The 18,671-nt window shown below is 37.2% G+C and overlaps 1 protein-coding gene across 4 annotated transcripts; it reads right to left on the reverse strand.

Moving 5' to 3' along the window:
* Window positions 1-1,800: 1,800 nt before the first annotated feature.
* LOC116245924 (transcription factor MYB3R-4) lies at window positions 1,801-13,327 on the reverse strand. Of its 4 annotated transcripts, none has more exons than XM_050075603.1 (14): window positions 13,188-13,327; window positions 12,840-12,975; window positions 12,581-12,684; window positions 11,780-11,912; window positions 10,719-10,773; window positions 9,465-9,522; window positions 9,263-9,357; window positions 9,062-9,165; window positions 8,436-8,564; window positions 6,461-8,339; window positions 4,517-4,860; window positions 3,277-3,394; window positions 2,591-2,833; window positions 1,801-2,212 (listed from the first exon to the last, which is right to left on the reverse strand). In XM_050075603.1, the coding sequence occupies exons 4-14, from the start codon at window positions 11,896-11,898 to the stop codon at window positions 2,060-2,062; spliced, it is 3,297 nt and encodes a 1,098-aa protein (XP_049931560.1). In that variant the 5' UTR covers window positions 11,899-11,912; window positions 12,581-12,684; window positions 12,840-12,975; window positions 13,188-13,327; the 3' UTR covers window positions 1,801-2,059. The 4 variants fall into 4 exon arrangements, with proteins under 4 accessions (XP_049931560.1, XP_031473401.1, XP_031473399.1 ...); XM_031617541.2 differs by having other exon boundaries at window positions 12,581-12,712; XM_031617539.2 differs by lacking the exon at window positions 12,581-12,684.
* Window positions 13,328-18,671: the final 5,344 nt, after the last annotated feature.

Raw genomic sequence — 18,671 nt, forward strand, 5'->3', positions numbered from 1 at the left:
ACGGTCCACGTAAAATTATCATGTGCCCAACCTAAATCCGGTTCCATGCATAATCCAATACTTTTTAATGCTTTGAAAAATTCTATGTTGCACATCGTCAAATATCAAACAATTACCCAGTGATCCGGGTCACAGGAATGTACAACAAGTTCGAGTTCGGCTCAAGTCACATACTGCTCAGTTCAAACTCGACTCGAGGTTAATGGGCTCACTCAAGTCACATACTGCTCAGTTCAAACTCGACTCGAGGTTAATGGGCTCACTCAAGTCACATACTGCTCAGTTCAAACTCGACTCGAGGTCAACCCATTAACCTCGACCCATTTATAAACTTTTTTTTCCTTAAATGGCAATGAAAGCCATGAAAAGAGTGTTAAAATTAAGAGCATGCCCCCAAAGATTAACAAACAGAAAAGACATGAGCTAGCGGAGTTTAAGTCATATAACTCAAATTTGACTTGTTTATAACTCAAGTTTTATGTCAATCTCTCCAGTTGAACTTCACTAGAAAATTTGACTGAGTACAAGTTGGCTCAACTCATTATACATCCCCACTGCGTGACTCTGCTGTCAACGTTTTTTCTAAGCAATGTTAGACTAGATCACGATCCAATCCGTACACCGATCAAGTCGTACTATTGTTTCTGCCTTTCTAACACTCGACTCGGTAAAGAAGGCATGACGAAGAAGGAGAAAGCTGACGTGATTGTGCTAGAAGACACAGAGAAACTAGGGGAATGAGAATGTGGAACAGAAGGGATGACACTTTTCTGATACCATGGTTCAATTTTATAAAGAACCCAGTATCCTCTGCTTTATGCCCATGATTGCACCTTTTGGCTAGTGGGGATATGTGTGTGGAAAGCCCTAACCAGAGTTGGCCCGCCGGATAAAAGAAAGCTTGCTAAATATGGGCGCTCGTTGTTTCAACAACAATTGGCAAAGGTTAGTTGAATCCAGAAACAGATCCAGATAATCATCTCTTCCAAATTTGGATCCCCAACTTGAGAAAATGTGGTAGATCTTCAACAGAATTTTGATATAAAATCAATTCCTGCAAATTCAACCTGGAAATTCAGGTCACTTCTGAGTTCTGACCCAACAGCTTTCCGGTTCTGTTTCTGAATCTGAAATGAACCTCATAGTGAAGTGCAGGCCTAATTATGATGCAAGTATTCTATAGTGGAGTACCTGATCTAGCGTACACCGGATATGTATTCTTTTGGGGTACTTAACACCGGATATGTATTTATATAGTTGAGTAACCAAGATATTACGGATACAAAAAGCGAATGCATAAATAATGGAAAAAAGATTCCACTCATGGATCTTCATTCATGGAATTTTCTTGAAAAAAGGGAAAATCAAACAGCGACAATGGAATTAATTTTTAATGAACGCAGAATGTATACAACGAAATGACAGATAACAAAGGACGCTAACTGCGCTTCAATGCCAAAAAATGCCGTTGTGCACAATAAAGAAACTGTGTTATGTCCAGAAAATGAGACAAAAATAAATATGAGAACCACAGAAACATGATAGGTGTTAAAAAACATGGGTAGCGTTAGTGCTTCTACGGGTAATTGACATCAAAATATCTCCACAACCAAAATTCCCAAATTGGCAAAGCCTAGTCCAATAGAACAAGAACAATGAATTCTCTAGATATGAGTCAACTGTATTATGTTAGATGCTCCTGTCAAACTCAGTTCACAGTCTCGACCTAATCGCATGATTGCATCAGTCTACAAACTGGTGGAATATCATGAAACTTGGCTAATTTTGTTTAGAATCATGGGAAAAAATAATATAGATGGCTCTATAAGGAATTAATAATACATCAAGGTCTTATTATACATTAACTTGTGCACATGGGCATCCTTAGTTTTACTAGATGGAGCCGTATAGGCTGCAACATTTTATAGGATGATCCTACACAGTCCTATATACTTAAAGGGGTATATCCAGATAATTGTGATTGCAGAGAGGGAAGGATCTGGGCACGCCGATTGCGGAGAGGACATAAAATGGGAACAACTAAGAAGATAATGTGATGCTATCTGCATCCTTTCATCAGGTAGGAGGTTGGACTAGAGAACTTCAAGAGAGAACTGCCATGTTGTGCTCCAGCCTCTCTAACAACATTTGCACCATGACCAGGTGATCCGCAGCCACTGAAGTCCAGAACTCGCCGTTCTGATAGGAAAGGCTGTATGACAAGCAACACAAAAAATCAAAGTTCGTTGGTCATAAAGTAAACATCTTTAGCTATCTAAAGGAATTCAACTCAACAAAACCCTAGGTCAAGATGCAACAGGTACTAAGACCAATAGGGAAATCGGAAACGAGTAAGCAAACATGATTAACACATTATGGAGGTTTGAAGAAGAAAATCATCAACTCCAGCGACTCATAGCTAACTAGAAGGAGTTCAATCAAATTGACACAAGATAATGCATATAGGCAGAAACGCTAACTACAACAATTGTGTAACACTACCTAAAAGAAACTCATGCTATGCATGGAAGGAATATAATTGTGAATCTTCTACAAGGATGGCAGTTTTAGTATATTTAACCAATCATACCGTGGCACTAGATGGCAAAGGAATAAGGTTTTCCAGTTCATTGTCAGAAAATGGAATGTTCTCCTTGGAACAATTATGACCATCGGAACGTTTCAGGTTCACTAGAGAAGCTGTTTCTGGTTGTTCACCCGCCAGAACCTCCTCAGCTTCCTCTAATGCAGCTGCAGTCTGCTCACTCATCTGTTGCATTAGTCCAAGTGCATCATATGTTCTGTCTCCTGGACTCAAGAAGTACTCCATCTCCTGTATTGGGTGCACAAAAAAGGATCAACCATTAAGTTAAAAGGCCAATCACTGACCTACTATTAGAAATCCATGCATTTGCTTTTGCATTTTCTGAGCCCTGAGAAAATTTGTTATTGATGAAAAATGTACAAAGAGGATGAATACTTCTAGCCTGCAAATTAAGGGAGTAGGAGAAAACAAAGGTAAACGAAAATGCTTATTTGTGAGAGAGAGAGAGAGAGAGCTTGAAAGATTCCTTCATCTAAATATATTTCTTGATACTACAAGGTGATTGAAAAAGCTCCCAATGAAAAGATGAATTTTGTCATGGCAGATTATTAATAGGATTAGCATAAGCAATGCCCAGACTATTGAATAGTCAATTCATCCCATAATAATAAGCACTTTCAGAATTTAAAGCATGAAACATTTGTGCCAGAATGCATATATAGCTAAAGTACCTCCAGCGTTATGTCTGTTTCAAGCCTTTGGCCTAAGAATGTTGAACTTATAAACCAAGGAGACTTCCAAGCCGAAGGAGAATCAAGCCCTTTCTTACAACCAGGAGTGCTATCAAAACTGCCAAAAGAAAAGCACAATCTTAATAAAAATATGCATGTAGATGACCTACTCAGCTTTACTAAACAATAAACAAACATGTGAAGCCAACAGCACATTCAACCAAGAAGCAAAAGAGAATTTGAAAAACCCATTACACTGGAGAACACCGAAGTGATCATGATAACCAAGACTGAGCACAATTCACGTGTACAAACCAACAGGCAGTACAGACTAATTGAAATGCCCAACTGATGAAAGCTGTCACCAAAGCCAATCAAAATTGCAGTTGCATCTGACATGGCATCAGTACAAGCACAAAGACTGCATAGGAGACAGCTTACTGCCATACGAATATCTTAACGGAGAACCAAAAAGCAAGCACAAAGACTGCACTGGAAATAGTCTCATGGTATCTCAGGCAACATTTCTCAAGGTATGATATTGCTTTTCAACATCCCCAGAGGTAAAGGTTAAAATGAACACCACCAAGGTTACAGAGCAACGCCATAACCTCATGCTATACTTCGATGCAAATTCTAGGACAAGTGGCACCCCAGAATACAATTCAAATGAGTTCCATTACATCAATAACATGAGACTTTCAGTGGCATAGTCAGCTCTTTTTTATGACACAAAGAAGTGTCAGCAAATGTGCATGTATATGTGTATGTATCAGACAGTCAACCCTGTGTATCAGATCCTTCATCAAATATGGATATATTTACTTTCCTGTGCCCATAGATGTTCGGCAAAGGTCAACATTAATATCCAACCAATGTTCAAAACAAGTAACGTAACCATCACAGAAGAGATGGTCATCAAAAGAAGCAGGAAGTGTACAATTCAAATGAGTTCCATTACATCAATAACATGAGACTTTCAGTGACATAGTCAGCTTTTTTTTATGACATAAATAAGTTTCAGCAAATGCGCATGTATATGTGTATGTATCAGACAGTCAACCCTGTGTATCAGATCCTTTATCAAATATGGATATATTTACTTTCCTGTGCCCATAGATATTCGACAAACGTCAACAATAATATCCAACCAATGTTCAGAACAAGTAACGTAACCATCACAGAAGAGATGGTCATCAAAAGAAGCAGGAAGTGCTGAACGAGTAGCAAAATCACTCACATGCTCAAGCTTGCAATGTCAGCATTGTTATATGTGCTGCTCTTCTCAGTTTGTTTTGAGTTCGATGAGGTAATGCAGTACCGTGAAGCTGAACGTTGTACTGAAAGCTGGCCCACCTTCCTTTCACCAGTGCTTGGTGACAGAAGGTACTTAGATCCTGAAGTTCCATGTGGACACTCAAATTGTCCATCAGAACCATCTGCCAGCTTTTCTCTCCTCCCACAAAACTGTGCTTTTGGTGTTTTAGAAGCAGAATAGAAAGACTTCGTAAGAAGATATCCACCCCCAGTGGGAGATAACAACTGCAAGTCATTCAGGTTATGTTCTAGAAGAACTCCAGAAGGCTGCATTTAAAGCAAATAGCCCCATCAACAATCAAAAGGAACACTTCAAAAAAGAAAAAATAGTGTGTCCAAGAAAAAAGAAGTTGGCAACTTTTCTTCAACTATTGGTAAATAAAATAAATCAGACGGTTCTTATATTTTCAAAAATTTTATGGGATTTAGTAAGAATGCCCAACAAGCCATTCAATAATAAACAGACAACAGACAATAATGCCACCTAAGACAAAACACGGTCAGAATATGATATCATGAAGAGATTTCAATAAACTTCCAAGTTATAACCAAATACATCATGATTTGAAGCATAGTCACAAAAAACTTTCTCGGGTTTTAAACAGCAGGTAATAATACAGCACGCTTTAAAAAAACAGAAAAATAAGGTATATTTTAAAATAATTGAAAAAACTAAAAATGAGGAAAAAATAAAATAAGTGGGAAACTAATAACACAAACATCAAAAAATAAGTAAATTTAAAACAAATAAAAATTAGAAAATGAAAAATAAAATGCATTAAAAAAACGTAAAAAAATGAATAAAACAAAAAACACAAAAAAAGGAAAAACATGTGTTTTTTGTGTGTTCTTTTCATTTTAAATTTTTTTCAAAACAACGGAATTTTTTTTAGTTTTAAACGGCTAATTTATTTTTTGTGTTTTTTTTTTTTTTTTTGAAAAAAAACACGTTTATTGTGACTATGATATTTGAACTTTGAAATACAAAGTCACAAACATTGTTTTAAGACTCAGTGACATGGGACTCGATTAGTTCATTCTTGACTCATGACTTGGTGGGTCAACTCGGTGGTTTGGGCTGGGTTTTGTTAACTACTAAACAATATATAACTTGCCATTTATATGCATAAAAAAGTTGTAAAATGACTTGAATACATGTATAATTCATACCATCAAGAAATAACTAAGTTATATTACTCTTTTGATAACAAGAAATTGGACAATTAAGCTACTGCTCCTAATCTATAATCACATATTACAAAAAAAATTATGTGGCAAGAATTAATATACCAATGAAAAACAAGTCAATACAAATCAAACACTAAGATTAATATATTTGATATTTACAACAATTATTAACAAATTCGACATGTATGTTAATATTATGTAAAAATAAAAATCCCAAAGTAACAAGTCCAAGGTTTTAAAAATTGAAATAAATACACCGTACAAGAAGATAAGCCTAATTAGCTTTAACTTTTCATTTGTAATATGCAAACTTAATAAATGAGAAACAATTCTAAATTCTTATAATTCAATAAGTTAGAAGATTCATGTCAAAAAAAATTAAGTAATTAATAAACAAATCACCTTGTTAATTACAAAACACAAAATTCATCACTGGACTACATTGAGTCAAACGAGTTTTGGCCGAGTCAAGCTGAGTCAGGCCGTGTAATGCTGAATTTCAACGAAAAACAAGTCCTCCTACTGGGTTTACCCAATAAAGGGCTAAATCAATGAGTTGACCGGGCGAGTTTTTAAAAACAAACAAAAAATAAGTTATAAGGTTGATGCACTACAACTACTTCCAAGCATATTGCTATGGTATGGAGCTGCCTGAAGGAAAAAAAGGAAAATGACTTACTGAATCATTTTTCTCGCTGGCATCTGCCTCATGAAGTGCAGCACTGGACTCAGACTGTAGTTCATGCTGCAATCCACACAGAAGTTCATCAGGTGACCTGCCTCTAAGAGAACCCACATTCTCTTCTCTCTCAGAAGGGACTTTGATGATGTTAGACTCTTTAAGTTCTGTGATTACAGCTTTCTTTTTACGTTGATAAGGAGGTGACAAGAACGATCCTTCAATTGAAGAAAGAGAAGACATAATGTTCTCCTTTTCATCTGAAAGTGAATCTATGCAGCATTTTTCATATCTATGCAATGGCGAGGCACAAGATGAATCATTAATTGCTTCTGATCCTAGTGGTTCATTCTTATGCTCTGTCAATGGTGTTGATGATTCTCGTTGCCTTTTTTTCAAGATGGAAGGTGGGCATATAAAGCTCTTAGCAGCATGCTTCAGAAAGATGTCGGGACTCTTGTCACGAGATGGTGAATCCCATAATTTATATGGTGAACAGTTAACAGAAATCATCATCTGTCGTATCCCAAGTGGGCTGTAAGCTTGTTGCATGTCACATCCAGATGGGATCAAATCACAGTTCACAAATGGAATTTCCAAGCGAGGTGGCTCATAAAACAGAGAACCTGTATCTTCAATTTTAACTTGTGGAGTAGAGGTTGCATTAAAATCTGAACTGGAACCTGGCTGCTCCACCTGGGTTGGCTCTGGAATAGATAAGTTTTCATCATTCTCCATGGATGGACAACTATTGGAGTGATTACTAGCATGAGTTTGATTCCTGGGGACACTATCAGATGCAGGACCATCATATACCAATGCAAGAGCATCTTGAAACTTGTTGGATGTCTCTCCAATGTCAGCATTTAAATAATTATTGCATGTGACATTAGTGCCACCTGAATCATAAACAATTGATGGAAAACCAGCTGACATTGCTAAATTTTGACGGCAAGAACTTACAATTTCATCACAGCTAGATGACTGGTAGTTTTGTAAACATGAAGTCAAAATATTCTCTGCATCAGAAGTCCTGAAGACAGATTGGTCTACAAATGAAGCCATGAAACCAAGTAAATTTGCATTTTCATTTTCTTCGACATGAGAGTTTGAAAAGAAATCCTCAACCTCTGAGAAGTCACCTTTAAAATGATCATCTGCTAAATTAGAAACTTTATTCTCCTGTCTCTCAGAGCCAACAAGCATTCCACAAAATGATGTACCAGTATTAAAACCATTAGAACATGCCAAGTCATTTGCATAGGCATCATTTCCACATGGTACCCAAGTGTGTGGGACCTTAAAAGGATCAGGTGAGGCTTGAATAACATCCAAAAACGAAGTTGCAGGAAACTCTTCAAGGTTCATGTTGTAATTCCTACTGGCAAAATCACCAGAGGGTTGCACTATATTTCTGTCCGTGATAGTAGCAGTCACAGCCAGTTCACCAGAAGACCTATCAGATGAAATACACGCAGTTGTTCCCTGTGAAAATGTTTGAGGCACTTCAGCAGATTTATATGGAACTTTATCCTGAACAACCTTTAGGCTTCTGGCCTTTCCTGCGTTAATACTGTTTAATGACTCCTTTGCAACTTGGACTGCAGCTGCATTCTTTAGCCCGTGGATATCGGAATGATGGCCTTCAGCAGATGTAGAAGCCTGACTGCACTCTGACATCTCATTGACAGCAATGTCATCATTGGCACTCTCAAACCCTGAGTTCTGCTGGTTGATAACAGAAGTTGATGAAATGCACTTGTCTGATGGTTCCACAACAGGAAGACCCTGGAACTGATTAAGAAGACCTGAAGCCAAATAAGAATCAAGTTTCTTTTTCAAAGAGCTATTCCAGTGATTCTTTATTGCATTGTCCGTCCTGAAATAACAAAAGCACTAAGAATTCAGCGGTCAAAATGGTATGTCAGGAAATTTTGTAAGATTAAAATGGTCAGCTTAAAGGCTCATGAATGACCTCCCAGGTAAAAATTTAGCTAGCTCCGCCCACTTGTTCCCGTAAATTTGATGGGCTCGAATAAGTGCAAGCTCTTCTTCCTCTGTCCATGGGTCCCTGTTTATAGCTGGATTCAGGTGATTATGCCATCTGTAAGATCAGCAATATGCATCAATACATGCTTCAAAAAATTGTGATCTAAAGAAATTAAAGAAAGGATAAAAAAGAAGGGTTCTCATTCTCATAAGCAAAAAGTGAAGCACAAAGTGTAACAACCTGACCCACTCCCACACTGGGTTAGGGCCCTTGATCACCCTTCCCCCACACCACCAACCCCCAACCTCCTCCTCTAGCAGCTTACGCTCAAACCCAAAAATGTTAAGAACTATACAACCAATCACTTAGCAAACCCCTTTATAAGTCCCTCAAGATTCTTCACAATCTTAGATACGGGACTAAATTTTTTAGGTGTTACACAAAGATTGACTCAATCAAGACCGGTATGGAAAGAAATAGATTATGAAAATGTAAAGGTTAAGGCATATGGCTATACATGCTAGGTAGAAAAGGCATCAGTAAAATACATTATAAGAGCTAAAAGCATACATCAAACAAGCAGTAAAATCATTAACGAACTTCCAATTTACCTCTCACGACATTGTTTACCAATGCGCCCAGGTAATGCTTGTGCTATAGTTGACCACTTTTTTGCCCCATACTTATTAACAAGCTCGACTATCATGTCATCCTCCTATTTAATAAATGACAAAAAATGGATTAGCAGAAGGAGGAATAAATTAAAAGTAATAAACCAAAGGCTAAAAATAGGAATATAGTAGTCAATGAACCTCTTTTGACCATGGCCCTTTCACAAGTTCAGGATTCAAAACTTTCTGCCACCTATGCAAGCATTGGACATCTGTCCGGTCCTTAAAGAACTCAGCTGTTTAAAAGCAATAAAAGAACCATAATCAATTAATTCCAACAAGTAGGTTCTCTGAATGATTTAATACGATCTTCAACTCAATTCAATCATAATTGTAGTCACACCTATTCTTTTCCAGTTTTTCCCTTTAAAGCACTGAACAGCTTTCCTCAATATTTCATCCTGCAAGAAAAATATTGTGATTATTACTTCCATCATAAAAAAGAATATGTTTCAGAGCTCTTTCTTTATACGAGTGTGCATGACAGCATATTCATGTAATTTCCCTATACAGTTTCTAGTCGATGCACGTGCAAGCCACCAATAGCTCCAATCAGTCTCAGTACTTCAGTAACAAAAAGTTCAGATACATATATGAAAACTGCGCAGAAATAAGTTTCTAAGGGCCGATGTGGTTTTGCATGTGTTGTGGGGTATGCTATCTAGAACTGATGGTGTGTTTGTGTGTGTGGTATGCCTATCTAGAACCGATGGTGTGTTTGTGCGTGTGGCATGCCTATCTAGAACCGATGGTGTGTTTGTGCATGCAATATGCCTATCTTCAGCAGCTGCCGCTGATTGGTCATCACCCACAAATCCATTTGGTCAGACACTTTTTCTTTAAGGTCCTTTTCATTTTTTTGGCTACATTTAAGAAAACATCACCAGGAAGGGGCACTGTGTGTGTGTGTGGGGTATGCTATCTAGAACCGATGGTGTGTTTGTGTGTGTGGTATGCCTATCTAGAACCGATGGTGTGTTTGTGCATGCAATATGCCTATCTTCAGCAGCTGCCGCTGATTGGTCATCACCCACAAATCCATTTGGTCAGACACTTTTTCTTTAAGGTCCTTTTCATTTTTTTGGCTACATTTAAGAAAACATCACCAGGAAGGGGCACTGTGTGTCATAAATTTTCCTCTTAGTATTGTCAATGAAGGGAACGCTGACCAAATAAAATTACCTGAGATTGTTGTAGAACACTAATCTGATATATTGAGCTTCACATACAAAACATGCTTATACCATAAACAACTACCAAGCAGCTAAAGAATAACAAGAACTTTTCAATTGTGTCTAGTCTGGTCCTTATCAGGAATGTATTATCTTACATGAAACATTTTCAAGTAAGTTCTTAGGGTCCCAACTAAAGTTGAGTGGTAGACAAACCCAATATATCTGTCTCTTCTTCAAAAGCTCCAAACTCACTTCCCAAAAAAGGCATTTCAGTCCAGTGAACATAACCAACTTTACCAGATTATAGCAAAAATGCATCTAAAGCATCAAACAAAGTTACAACAGCCTATTCAGTTGGAGCAAACTATTTCATTTGGTCAAGGGAAGTTGAGGATGAATACATTCACAGAGCTAGACCTTACCTCTTCAGGAGTCCAACCACCCTTTGTGGATCTCCTAGTAGGACCACTAGTCCTCCTGTAAAAATGTCAAAATGTATTAGCAAAGAGGTATCACTTGTCATGCACAGATCTGAAAAATATCATGGTCTTCATTTATTAGGACCTAGTTAACTCCAATGAGACAGATTTATCTTCAATCAATCAGGCATTGCTTTCGACTAAAATGCACAGTCCAACCAGCTCAAGAATCAACGGCAAAATTAATTGGCACACTATCATAGAAAATATAATGCTAAAATATCATGATGATCAAGCTAGCTGCTCATTCTCTCACATACAAAACAAATAACTCTATCGTTTTACCATCAATCAGCAGTAGAATGAAAACTATTTCAAACCTTCAGCTGTTCAGCTAAAACAAATACTTTTCAAAGGACCCATTGGTAGTCCCTAGAGAGGTTGCAGTAGGCTGAAGAGTCACACCCAAGGGGCCGATCTCACTTCTAGCCAGATAGATAATCAACAGCAACTAAAGGCTGGGGAACACCCAATTGCTTGCTCCTTTTCTCTTTTCCTTTAATCAGCAGCGAGTGAAGTGGCCATAGTGGCATCCGACCTGACTTGGCCCAGCACAAGCATTTTGTGGTGAGCATCAAAGAAAATTTCTGCATGTGTGGCAGTATGGATCTATATACAAAAATATTCATGTTTACGTATATGTGTGTAACAAAAAGACAAGTCCCCTTCCAGTTCAAGTTCGAAATGGAAAATACATTTCATAGTTCATCATTGCCATGAGCATGTCGGTACTATAGTTTTTGTTTGTTTGGCATACATACATTTTCATGTATATGACTAATCAAGGGAGTGGGCCTCCACCCAAGCAATTCTCATGACCATGTATACGATCCAGGCCTTCCCTTAATGTAAAAACAAAGCCTTCAAACTCAACAAACCCACAAGCAAGAGAATGGAGTGGAAAACATTTGATGACTAAACTGAGCAAGAACAAGAACAGCGAAAGTCAGTCTGGTGTGGGGGGTGAGGGGAGGAGGGGAGAGAGAGAGAGAGAGAGAGATTACCCAAGAGAAGTTCGAAGATTCTGGGTGGTACCCACACTCCCATCTGTAACAGCAACAGCACCAACTGGGGTGCTGCTGACCTGACCATCAACGGGCCCTTTCATCTTTTTAGCACCCATATTTTGTCTCGCAGCTGCATGAATTACTCGTTAGGGAAGCTTACAACTTCAAATTCACGTGCCTCCATATCAAGCTTTACTTGTCTTCATTTTAAAATCAAATAACCGTGGAAAAGAACTAGAGACACAAAAACCGGGAAAGGGCATCGGACTAATGAAAGGAGAATCAAATAGACAAGTCAAATACAAACTTGAAGCTTGCCCTCAGAAGAAAAATGATAATCAGCATGCATATATTTGGATCAAATAGGAATAAGCGGACAATATGCACATGTAGCTGAGTTTGGTACCTTTTCTGAGATTAGCAAGCAATGCACCCTAACATAATGTCTGGATCTATCTAATTTGATACAGCTGATATCTAGAAAATATAGGAATTATATAACAACGGTTCCGGCACAAAGATAATCCTCAAGATGACACTGATCTTGAAAATGCCGCGATCTTAACCTGACAACAATATAATAAGGCCAACTTTGTGTTCCCTATAGATGCTTTTTCTTTCTTACTCTTTTAACATTGTTGTTTGACTTTCCATGTTGGTTGGTACTATTGTTGATATATATAAGCGATTCACCGAACAGCACAAATGTATAAACTATAAACAATCACCAGATTTTTTACATCTGAGAAAGATCCAGATACGGGATTTTGGGACGTCGGTTTGGATACATCCACTTACCTGGAAAATATCAGGCGATTGGGACATGGCAGCATGGTTTTACTGCGATATCCAAATTCATCCAACGGATCATAGCGCGATACCCCAATATATCCAGCTTCTTTCTGGATAAGTAGGTGCACACATACAAATCTAAAGACAAGAATCGAAAAAGAAAAATTGCAGGCATAAAGTGAAAAGGCCACATAAACCCTTTGAAACCAAAACGCTATAATGAGCAGAATTACGACAACAGTTGGGGAAGTCGATGGCAACTCACCTCCTCGGCTCTGAAATCACCATATCAGTAGAAAATGCGGGCATATATTACATCTCAACACAATGTCGGTTCGTCTAAGCACAAAATCAGAGGCGCACCATAACAGCGAAGAATTCCCCGCGCACGGGAGGAAACCCTATTCAAATCGGCCACCAAAAAAGGCAAGAAAAAAAGGCAAAAGACAACGAATTCAGAGCCAGTGAAGCGACCGAAAACCCTGAGTCCCTCAGCAAACCTCGAACGAATAAAAAAAAAAGATTAGAAGAAGAAGGGAAATCTAGATGGAAGAAGATGAAGGAAAACCCTATTCGCTTTTAGAGATCGGAGAACAGAGAGGGTAATTGTTACCATTTGATGCTCGGATTACAAATCCCAAACCATAAATTCTTCTCTTGCTGCTTTTCTTCTTCCTCCTCAAGAACGATTTCCTCGATTCATCGGACGGCGTAAGTTCGAAGCGGAGCAGATATGCGGCCGTCCCAAAACATGAACGCTCGTCCGCCCTCCTTCATAATTTGAATGCAAAACGTATACCTACTGGCTGCTACCGGTCGTCTCCTTTTTTTCCACCGGTCGATCCGGTAACTGCATCGTTTGACTAAGATGGCAAGATTCGGTGTCGAGCGGGTCGGGTCGTAGTATATTCCTCAATATCCGAAACGGAAATAGGATTCGTTATAGGCGATCTCCGAATCCATTTATGGACAAGATCAGATCCGAAAGAAATCGTCCTGAGACGAACAGAACTGGGTCCGCCTGAGTTGTAAGAAATTTATCCGGGCCATGCATGAACTCCAAATTTTCATACCGGACCTTTCGATCCAAATTTCATACTTAGGATCCGGATTTTTTCTAAACACAACTGAGAAAATACCTTAGCAGTTCATTGGTTTGGTTATTTTACTCACTGACAGCAAGGAAGCAGTCAGGTTCTCAACATAAATCAGGTCCACTCTATCCTGGACCCAGTACTAGATCTGGATCCAGATCCAGAAAGCGACTCGTACAAAATTTGAAAAATAGTTGGATTTGGTCCGCATGAGAACTACATCCTATGCAGATCTTCGATCGGTTACTCTCTTTGAGCATTTGAAAATTTTGGATTCAGATAACGGATTCCTCCAGACCAGATCCATTTAGCACCTTTGTTTGAGCCTAAGCTTCCTTCTACCTCGTTTTTGAATTAGCTTTCCTTTTCTTTCTCGGGTTCAAACTTTTATGTGTCCTTTATCTCGGTCCATGATATGTACGGACATTATTGGTTCGGGAACGTATTCTAGATCCGATCAATATGAGTTAATTTTTATCGCAATTCTATTCGGTTTCGACCCGAATCTAACCCGAAGAGAGTTCGGATCCATCGACCACACCTTCGGGTTCTAGATATTTTACCAGCAAAGAAAATACGGATCCATTATGAAGGTCTATTTTGCTTAAGCTTTCCAACATATTAACGTGGGACATGGACCAAATTCTGGATAATTGTGACAAAGATTTTGGATATTTTGTCCAGAACAATAAATCCAAGGAGCTGGTTTCTAGTTCAAAATCTTAGGATCCTCTCCCATCAATGAATATCAACGTATTGAATTCAAACTATTGGCTTTAAATGGTGGGTGGTGGTTGCGGTGTATATTTGGTGATTAAATTTTGACTTAAGTGATATCTTTAATTTTAGTACCGTTATTTAATAGCGATATCATGCGGACCACCATGAAGGGTTCAAATTATGCAACAGTTTATATCGTAGGTTAGGTATTTCTCTAAATGGATCTGGGGCAGGGATGTGAATGGTCCGGTTCTCATATCTGGATTGAAGCAGATGGGTTGGATAAGAGGATTCACATCCCAATTGTATTGAGATGTTGATAGTGTATAGAGTTTATCTTTTTTTTCGTTACCGTGAGTAGTTTATTCCACAGCTCCGAAGAGAGATCACTCTCTTTTCCCAGAGCCCATCATTCCTAAGGTTCGCAGAGCTTGCTTCGAAAACTATTACAGTCCAGAGAAGGAATGCGCTGGGTTGTAACTACAGATCTCTTGTGAAATCTCTTGTGAAATGGACCACCTTACCACCCAGCGGACTGCAACTTCTTATTAAATCATATGAATATCTGATGTTGACGAACTATGCTATCTGATTTAATGTAAATATTCAAGTATGGTTTGTAATTCTAATTAAAATTTCTAATGTTTAAATTTGAATTTGACTTTGTGTCAAAGTAAGGAATGTTTTTGGTACACAAAATGGTATATCGGATCCAAATCAAGTCCATCAACATCATATTTAGTCCAAATTAATTGACCCACGCTTATGTGTCCTTGAGAGAGCATATGGTAAGAAAAACTTTGTGATTTTGGAATATGTGTTTTTGTAGCACGAATTTCAAAAACACTGTGTTGTTGTCTTAGGAACTCTGTGTGTTTCGTTGTTGGATCTAGAAACCATATCCATAATTGCTTCTTATTTCTTTATAACAAAAATATAGTGTATCAGTGAGCACTATAAAGAGTTCAAATTTTGAAAGAAATCAACAAACAAAACAAATTATGTATGTGGGTGGCACATCCCAAAAAATTTAGGTGCGGCAGTGAGGTGAGGGTATTTTATTATGATTATTATTACTAATTTATTATCTATATAATAGAATATATAAATATATATTATTATTACAATTTAATTATTAATGTATATAACATAGTTGAATAATTGTATTGAATAGAAAAATATCAGAACAACATATATTATATAAGTAATTTAATAATATGACATTTTAATTGGGCTAGAGTGTAGCCGCACCCATATCCAGTGCACACCCGACTCGATGCGACTCTGGTACAACAATAAAAATAAAAGAGTCCGAGTGACTTAATTTCCAACAACTTAATTTATAATGATCAAATCATGGAATCAATCAACAATCTTTATCGTCATCACAGCTTTCCCGCTGTATAATATTTGTTTGCAGGTAACTATTTGATGTGCTTCTCTAATACCAGTAGATCCTTTACCAATTAGCAAAGAAAATTTATCTTTCGCGCAAAGGAAAATTTAGATTGCCTTGGAATATGGGAAAACAGCAGAGAGTACTCAGAAAGCAAGAATGACGAGAAGGAATGGGGAAAATAAAAGGAATTAAAGACACCTCAAGTAAATTAATGGCAATAAATTTCATTCGATCTGGATTGATTTGCCCGAATACCAATTCTCCCATGCACTTAATGATGAGAATTTCTCAAACTAAAACTTCTATTTGGACACAATCAAAAGTTATGTAAACCTCCCAAATAAGTTCTATTTCCTATCTTGACATAGATTGTTAATAATAAGTCCAATATTCAAATACATGTTAATGATCTGGCTGTCAAAATTGTCAAAGAAATGCAGTAATTGATCGGCCAGAGACGGTTTTGAGGTAATTACTTTTGACAAATATTTTCAAACTAGCTTAATTTTTTTAGGGTGTCGTCTCCCTTTTCTATGTTACATAGACATACATTTTTTATAAAATCTAATGCAGTTCTGCTGTAACGAGGCTAACTTGAGCTCAATTACATACGTCCGAGGGGCTTGGCGCTCGTGGAGGTGCCAGCGGATGGTAAGTAGCTAGTCGTTTGTTCAAGCTCTGTAGGCGCCAACCTTCTTCTCTTGTTGAAAGTGTGCTACGATCCTGGGGGCAAGAGGGTTGTCTTACGTCTCTATCTTGAAAAGATAAATGAACTTATGTTCAACTATCACTTGATCTCTTATAGCTCCAGCAAAAAGGTATGTTCAACTATCACTTGATCTCTTATAGCTCCAGCAAAAAGGTTCGCGTAACGGTCAGGATGAGGGATGATAGGTATTCAATCCTCATTTTGAATCCTCATAGCATCAACTCTACTTGATACGCAAGTTGAAAACCCAAGCATAAAAAACAGACTTTGTACCATAGAGGGACCAGCAGTTGGGTAGAAGGCTTTGGCTCACAACTGATACTCTCATAGCTCCTATCTTTGATATTCAAATTTGAATGGCCCTTTACCCTAAAGTTATTTTGCTGAATCAAGTCTGCTTTGGATCTTCATCATTATTGAAGTTTGGTTGTATTCATCATGCACTTGTTGTGATATATTGGACTTGAACCACAACAGGAGCTGTGTTGCAGCTTGTGTGGGCAAAAAATTTACTTTATTTATTTATATAAATTTCATTAACTTTTAGTTTTTTTAAATATTTGTGTGCCCCTTAAAGTTTGAAATTCAAATTAGAGTGTCTCTTAGCTAGAAATTTCTTGCTCTGCTACTTACCTGAATGGATATTCAATCAACTTTACTTAGAAGGTGGGCTGAGAATAAAAAGACTGTTTTGCTTATGAAATTGGTCCACATGTGGATTACAAATTTAGTTTAATTCATTTAATTGTGGTTATGGATTTGAAGTGAGAAAACAATCAGAGTAGTTCTCGGTATACTCTCTTAATCGGATTCATTGTAATAATTTAATATGAAATTTAGATCTAATAGATATTATAACCAAATATGCACTCCAACACCCTTTTGAAATAAAAAAGTAAAAAAAAAAACAGCGAGTACTAACTATTAAGAAAAGTTCAAACACACTCCAAGGGGTTGTAGTGCACAGGATGCCAGGTCGTCCACCTCATTGAGAGATTTGAGTTCAAATTCGTTGATGGTCATTGTCATGTTTCAGTGCGTGTTTCCTATGTAACGTAATAGATCATGAAGCAAGTTCTTTGAACCCTAAAAGTGATGGGTATAAGGAGGGTTGTGGCCTCTCTCAAACATGGTGACACTCACATTTTAAAACAAGACAAAAAAGAAAAAGAAATTCAAATAGAAATACCACTACCAACCAAATGGTTAACATCTACTCCTTGTAATAATATCCGCACAGTTTTCATCTCGATTTTTTTTTTAAGACTAACATTTTACATTTTACTTTTTGTCCTTCACGCTTAAATGTGAAATTAATTAAATTTTCCATTCACAAACATATGATACATGCAACCTGTATTTATATCTTTGTAATTAAATAAAATGTTGACAAAACCCAAGCATCAACATTCCATGCTAGAAACACTCGTTAGTACTGTTTCGGGCAGCCCATTATTTTTTTATTTTTTATTCATATAATCTCGGTTATGGATTACCTCCACAAATTTTTGGACTATTATTTTTTTTTTGGCAATCAAATTAACAAAATGATTCCAAATCAAAATCCACACAAATATTGTAATATAAATTTATAAATGTTTTGGTATACTAAGGCATTGACGATCGACACATGTTCGTTTTTTATTTTCATTTTTCATTACATCAATGTCGTATATATTAGGGACAATGCAGTTTTTAGTAAAATTCTTTTATATTTTATATTTGGCCAGAATTTATGTGGATATATATAGCCTACAAAAGGTCTGGTAAAAATGACAAAAGAATTTGTGCTTTTTTGTTTTATCTGAACCATATTTTTTTAACTTTCTAAACTTCTGCTTGGCAGGTTCTTATGTCACATTGGTGTCAGAGGTGATATCTTGGCTTATATTAATCAAGTCATATCCGATACAAAATCGGTAAGTTCTATTAATTTTTCTTTTCTTACGTTCTTCATCATATTATATGAATTTACATCTGTCTAGATATTCTGGTATCTTATTTATTCTCTGCCTTAATATTCATGAGGTCCTTGTGGTCCTTCCCAGTATATGGCAATTGATTTCATATTATCCGAGGAAGGCCAACTATGAAATGCAATTGTCAAATAATTTGCTTTATAAATAAAAATAAAAAAATTCAATTGTTCGGCATGTTTTTTAAAGTGTATGTGGT

This window comes from Nymphaea colorata, chromosome 1, assembly GCF_008831285.2.
Source record: "Nymphaea colorata isolate Beijing-Zhang1983 chromosome 1, ASM883128v2, whole genome shotgun sequence".
In the NCBI taxonomy this organism is placed as follows: Eukaryota; Viridiplantae; Streptophyta; class Magnoliopsida; order Nymphaeales; family Nymphaeaceae; genus Nymphaea; species Nymphaea colorata.